Source organism: Vicia villosa, linkage group LG7 (assembly GCF_029867415.1).
Source record: "Vicia villosa cultivar HV-30 ecotype Madison, WI linkage group LG7, Vvil1.0, whole genome shotgun sequence".
Classification (NCBI taxonomy): domain Eukaryota; kingdom Viridiplantae; phylum Streptophyta; class Magnoliopsida; order Fabales; family Fabaceae; genus Vicia; species Vicia villosa.
Genome location: NC_081186.1, coordinates 3,828,826 through 3,835,756, shown reverse-complemented (window position 1 = coordinate 3,835,756; position 6,931 = coordinate 3,828,826). Strand labels below are relative to the sequence as shown.

General features: G+C 32.0%; 1 protein-coding gene across 1 annotated transcript; it reads left to right on the top strand.

Moving 5' to 3' along the window:
- Positions 1 to 3,759: 3,759 nt before the first annotated feature.
- On the top strand, positions 3,760 to 6,375 carry LOC131616904 (uncharacterized). Its single transcript, XM_058888350.1, has 5 exons — positions 3,760 to 4,384; positions 4,497 to 4,554; positions 4,678 to 4,761; positions 4,971 to 5,106; positions 5,247 to 6,375. The coding sequence occupies exons 1-5, from the start codon at positions 3,781 to 3,783 to the stop codon at positions 5,505 to 5,507; spliced, it is 1,143 nt and encodes a 380-aa protein (XP_058744333.1). The 5' UTR covers positions 3,760 to 3,780; the 3' UTR covers positions 5,508 to 6,375.
- Positions 6,376 to 6,931: the final 556 nt, after the last annotated feature.

The window sequence follows — 6,931 nt, the reverse complement described above, 5'->3', positions numbered from 1 at the left end:
TTTCATCATTTAATATTCAAACTCTAACATGTGAAATCTATGAAAATGAAGCATAGATTCCTATTCTCGTGTTACTACCCTTTGCATATCATTACATATAAACCCATAATAAAATAAATCCCACCCTTACCTTAGGTTTGAAGCTTTCTATGTTTTTTCCTCTCCTCTTCTCTCTTCTCATTTTCCTCTTTTCCTCTTTTCTTCTCTTTTCCTCTTTTTTTACTATCTTTCTATTTCTCTCTAATTTTGTAAAAACCCTCCACTAACTATTGTTTTAGGGACCAACTCACTTAAGGTGAGATGTCATACTGTTGGTCGACACTGCTAGGTCGCAGGTGGACGATCGAAATGATGTTTCTAAGGTTACTCAGAGTGGAGTACTCTCTGAGTGGTGTTTGAATGAGTGTGAGTATGTAAGTGTTACTTGAGAGTTATTTTTTTCTTTTGAAGGATCAGGTATTTATAGGATTTCTGGAGTCCTAAGGCTTCCTTGGAAATGGTCGCACCAACCCAATAAAAAGATGGATAGTTGGATCTCTATTTTCTAGGGATACGCGAGTCAATAATTATCTTGATTGTCCCACTATCTAAGACACGTCTTAACCCACGATTCTTCTTCCTAGGGGCGAGAAAAATGCATGGCGAGGTGATATCTCCCTTTAGGCGACCTCACATTGTCGCTATTTCTTAAGGCGGTCCCAAGTTGTTACCCTAAGCAAGGTTATATGTAAATATGACACTATATTGTTTTTTTAGACAAATAGACAAGCTTGTATGAGAATCTTCAAGTGTTCCCATTGAGAGAAATCACAATATGAAATGTGAAGAGAAAAATGTCAAAGTTGACAAGGAACAATATCAAAGTTAATTGGAAAAGTTGGCTTAATTGGTACACTCTACTATGTGAGATTTGGCTTATGTTACCGATGTGGTGAGTCAACTCATGCATCGGGCAATGTTAGGATATTTGTAATTAAGATGTAGACCGAGGTCTATAATATCTCATGGTGGCATACTTATGTTAATTATGAAGTTCAACAAGTGATTGAAGATCTACTCTTGATATTGTACTTTTTGTGTGGGAACTGTGTTGTATGGAAAAGTAAGAAATAAAGTGTATTGACTCAATCAATCACCGAAGAAGAATTTAGACCTACACCACGAAGAGTATGTGAACTATTTGAAACAAGAGGTAGAATATTTGAAGATGCAATGTGAATGCTCTAGGAAATTGTTTTGTGACAATAATTTGACCATCATTATCGCATATATTCAGGTTTAGCAAGATAAGACAAAACATATTAAGATTGATTGACATCTCATTAAAAAAAGTTGAATAGTGCATTGATAACTAAGACCATTTACAATGGGGGTGTTGAATAATTTATTCAATAGTTGAATAGCTACAATGGTGTGTTGAATCATGTGTTTAATGTGATGTGGATTAATTGGTGTAGAATACTTTCAACATGTTGAATAAGAAAAGAGTGGGGGCCACCTAAAGTATGTGACAAAATATTATTGGTTGTTGTGCATATTTAGATTTTTATTTTATAATAATTATTTAATGTAAATTATTTTTTAGTAAATCAATTTTTTATTTATTTTTATTTTCACCAAAATTCATCATTTTTTTGTCTATAAATAGAGACTTGTTTCATTTGATTTGGACACACAAAAAAAATTACTTTTTTCTCTCAATTTTTTCTATTTAACCTTCAAAAAATTCTTGTTGGTAGCTCTAATCTATTGTACACATATGGACAAAGTTCGGAATGTTTCATGATTAAATAAATTGTTTGTGAGTTGAGTCTATTGTACTAATTAAATTAAGTGTGTTTTATTTTAAGTGTGTTGTGTGTTTAGTATATTGTATTATATTTTTAGTTTTTTTTTTGTAATTTTATATGTTTTAATAATAACTATTTCTACATCTCTTATTTATTACTTGCAAGGAAAAAAATTAAAAATATAAAATTGGAAGAAAAAAATTAAATAAATTACTAAATTAGAAAAAAATTAAAATAAAATATTTAAATCTTAATCATTTTAATTTAGTTTCAATTGATAATTGAGATGTAGAAATATATAATCATAAAAACAAATATATAAAAGAAAATAAGAATAAAAAATAAAAGTAGTGAGGTAGGGTGTTGAATTTTATTAAACAAAACCATTGTAGTGAGTAAAATTTGAATGTGTGTTGAATGATGAGGTGGAAGAGAGAGAAAATGATGTTGAACATAAAAAGTGAACGTAGGGTGATGAATAACTAAACCATTGTACATAGTCTAAATTCTACATTTTATATAGATAAAAGTTGACAAATGTATAACAAAAAACTTACCAATCAAACGACTCAACCAATTTATTATAAAATTAAAATAATTGATATTTATTCATCGACTTGAAAGAATACGTTATAAATAATACACAATAAATAATAATATTTACAACTACTTTTATTTTATTTTATATTATGTAAGCAATTAACTAATAATTATAACATAACCTTAAAAAATATATTAGAATTTTTTTCTACAGAGAGTGTTTGTTTATAATTATTTTATCCCTCCTAAAGATATTTTTTGATAAATATACATCAGATCCATTACTCATTGCATGAATATAAAAGCTCTTCATTTCCTATCCATCACTAATGACAGTGATGTCATATTTGTATCTCATTTCCATTTCACCTGTCCTATTTAATTATCATTTTTCATTGTATTAAACTTGAGATGAATATAGATACTTCCTTCTCAAGTCCTTTCTTTCAATTAGGTGAGCTACAAATGCATGTTATCTTGGTTTCATGGTTTGGTGAAACGAGGTCAATATATTCAAGACAGGAAATTGACACTAGAAAGAAAAAGTAGAAGAATTTGAGCAGGAGCCTACACTTTTGGGCCATAACATGTCTTGTGTTTAAGTAAACAGATCATTCAGCCAACCTGTATGGATTAGGACTGATTTTATTCACTTCAAATCATTAATCTCATTAATTACAAGTAATGAAAACATATGCATCTGAGTTTACCTGGAAAGCAAACAACTCAAAAGTTGGAAGAAAAAAAAAGAAATAAAGATCTCATTCATTCAAGTGTCATAAAAACCCCACCAAAAGTCTCAATTATTTTATTAACCATTTATTTCAGTCCTTGTGCCAACTTTGTAACGGTGTTTATAAAGGCTCTTAAATATATTTCTACCCTTATGAGATGAGATAGTGACAGAGAATGAGATTCCATACAGCTAAAAAGAATAGACCAAATAATGATTGGTGTTTTTCTTCTTGCATTTTTACCTTTCTTGCCCCTCACTCCAACCTAAAAAATCCTTGGGAAGAGAAGCACATTACCACAACATGGTGGAAATGAGGAAAGTTCCATACTTCCATCATGTAATCATAAAAACACGCTCATGATTCCAGCACATCACAATTTCCAACCCACCAATCCACCCATAACCTTCTTCATTCTCTAATTACATGATGTTGATTCAAGTATCAATTAAATTACTAGTAGTTAACTATACTTTGATTAATACTCCATATAGTACATTAACCTTTATTAAAAAAAAATAATATTCTTGAGAATAGGTTGTAAGACAGATTCCAACCTTCCTATGTTACAACTTCTCCTTTACCTGTCCTGTCCCCACCATCCATCCATCCACACATTTTATAAAACCCCACTTTCCTCCTTTCCATCCCCTCATCACATTCTTCATTTCTTACCTTCCCTTATCATTCTTCCATTATACCACACTAACAACAAAATGTGCAGCTCCAAAACCAAACTAACAGCAGCAGCCACAACATCACCTGTTGCCAAAATCAATGGCAGACCTGTTCTTCAACCAACTTGCAACAGAGTTCCAACCATTGAAAGAAGAAACTCAATCAAGAAACTTCCACTACCAACATCACCACCACTTCATACCAAAACTTCACCAACACCTCCACTTTCACCCAAGTTATTAAAGTCACCAAGGCCATTACCAACACCAACAAAGAGAATCAATGAAACTACTCTCTTGAACACAAGTTCTGAAAAGATTGTAACACCAAGAAACTTAACAAAGACTTCGACTTTAAAAAAGTCCAAGAGTTATAAAGAAGGTTCATGTGGTAACTCTGTAGAGACATCATTGAGTTACTCTTCAAGTTTGATCACTGATTCACCAGGAAGTATTGCTGGTATGCGGAGAGAACAGATGGCATTGCAGCATGCTCAGAGAAAAATGAAGATTGCTCATTATGGAAGATCAAAGTCTGCAAAATTTGAAAGTGTTGTTGTTCCTCTTGATACTTTAAACAACCTTGCTTCAAAAACAAGTCAAGTTGAGGAGAAAAGATGCAGCTTTATCACAGCCAATTCAGGTAATTCAAAGACTTATGGAACTGTGGTATATACATTATACATACACTGTGGTGTGTGCTTTATCTGAAAAATAAAATATGCTAATCTTAATGTGTCTCTTTCAATGAATAGATCCAATCTATATTGCTTATCATGACGAGGAATGGGGAGTTCCAGTGCATGATGACAAGTAGGTTCTCACTTCTCTTTTTTCTTTCATTTCATCACACACTAATTACACATTGAAAATCAAACAAACAAAAATTATGTACAAAACAAATGATGATTGAAAAATATTCTCTTGCCCTTGCAGAATGTTGTTTGAACTTCTAGTTTTAAGTGGTGCTCAAGTTGGATCTGATTGGACATCAATCTTAAAGAAACGTCAAGATTTCAGGTTGGATTCTATTATACTAGTTACTTCCTGAAGGCGTGTCTAAGTGTCAGACATTTGTAAAATATCTGACACGAACTCGTTAGTCACACTTGTCATAACATATGTTTCTTTTGAGTTTTCAAATTATTACTGATGTCTATAAGTTAGTGTCTGAGTCGTATTCAATGTTTTTAGAATAATTGAACTAATGAAATTTAAATTATTTACAGGACTGCATTTTCAGAATTTAATCCAGCAACTTTGGCAAACTTGACTGATAAGCAAATGATGTCTATTAGTTTGGAATATGGCATTGATATAAGCAGAGTTAGAGGAGTGGTTGATAATGCTAATAGAATTTTGGAGGTAAACACACTCAAAGCCTTTTTCTTTTTTACCTAGACACATAAAAATGAATGTGAAATGTAGCTTATTTAAATGGAATATTAGGATAATATATGTTCAAATTTGTTGATAATGCTAATTAGTCCAATTTACAATTACAGGTTAACAAGGAGTTTGGTTCATTTGACAAATACATATGGGGTTTTGTGAATCATAAATCCATTTCCACACAGTACAAATTTGGCCACAAGATTCCAGTAAAGACATCAAAATCAGAAAGCATAAGCAAAGACATGATTAGAAGAGGGTTTAGGTTTGTAGGCCCCACAATGGTTCATTCTTTTATGCAAGCAGCTGGCCTCACCAATGACCACTTAATCACTTGCCACAGGCACTTGCAATGCACCTTATTGTCATGCTAATCAGCATATTCAATGTGCTAATTAACTATAGTTTACTTTTAGTTAAAGTGTTGTGTATAATATTAGATAGGAACAAAAAAGAACTTGTTTTCTAAGATATGAAATGTGAGGAGTTTAATGACAGTTTGAGTGTGGTTTGTAACTGATAGTTGAGGAGAGAAAAATTGATTATTAGAAAGAAGAAAAAGGTTTAGGATTGTGTACTATAAGTGTGTTTTGTTGTATGATGTGCAAATTAATTAATTTTGATTGAATTGATTATATTAAATATGAATTTAAAAAGAAATGATCTATTTTCTAACGTGTTTGTCTGAGTACTAAAAGTTCGACTTAATCTGATGTTTAGGTTCGAATTTAGTTTAGGTTCGAATTCAACCTTAAACATGCTTTTAGAGTGAGAGTTTTATTGTCTTTTGTACTCCTCTCCTACTCAAGTCATTAGTTTATGCAATTGCACGCAAAACATAATCGGTTTAAAAAAAGTGTGTAAAAAGATGGTTAGGGGCCAGTGACCATGTGGAAGTACAATGTGTGTAAAAAAGATGGTTAGGGGCCAGTGAGCATGTGGAAGTGCAATTGTGAGGCAAGGGCATGTGTAGTGTCAGTTTGCTTTGATATCCTTTAACAGCCTGTGAGAATACTGGTAAGGGGGGTTGTAGGACCGTATACCCTCCTCTCCTCACACTTTCATTCTGTTGCTTTGTTTATGGGATTGTTTCTCTATCTTTTTGGGTTAGGTGAATATATTGTCCCACAATATGCTTTGGAGTTTGTGTGGGGATATTTTGAGTGCTTTCAACACAAATGTCATGTGCTTGTGTACTACATGATTATGATTAAAACAATACATATGCTACTCTTTCTTCAACTCTTTATTACTTTTTTTATCTTCTATTAGTTGCTTCAAAGATTAAAGACTTTTTTTGTGAAACTTGTGGATATCATCACTTCCACATGAAAACAGATACTTGGAGGGACTTTTTAGACAAGAATATTTAAAATAAATAAGTGTAAGGTTGTTTTTTTTTTCAAAAAAAAAAAATTAACTTCTTTCATTCAATAAAACAGTTATTTGGAGGTATACAATTAACATAACTATGTCGAGACTAAGAATTGACCGCCTTTATTAAACAATGAGCAACCATATTCGCTTGACGCTTAACAAATTTTACCTCAAAGTTTGGAAAATCAAGTAGCAAAAGCTTATAATAGAATGAATAATAAAACTAAATTCGGAGCCTCCTATAATATTGGAGTGGATTGCTTGCACCACTTGTTGTGAGTCATTCGCTAACACAACATGATCAAGATGAAGAGCTAAAGCTCCTTGGATAGCTTCTTTCAAAGCCAAAGCCTCTACTTTTAGAATGGATAAAGTACCAACATCCCAAGCAACACCCGCATTGACAAAATTCTCCAAATTA

Excerpts from the sequence above, each read along its gene's own strand:
- LOC131616904 (XM_058888350.1), top strand. The coding sequence starts at position 3,781 with ATGTGCAGCTCCAAAACCAAACTAACAGCAGCAGCCACAACATCACCT. Across the intron at positions 4,555-4,677 it reads GTTCCAGTGCATGATGACAA|AATGTTGTTTGAACTTCTAG; the intron begins GTAGGTTCTCAC and ends TTGCCCTTGCAG. Across the intron at positions 4,762-4,970 it reads AAGAAACGTCAAGATTTCAG|GACTGCATTTTCAGAATTTA; the intron begins GTTGGATTCTAT and ends AATTATTTACAG.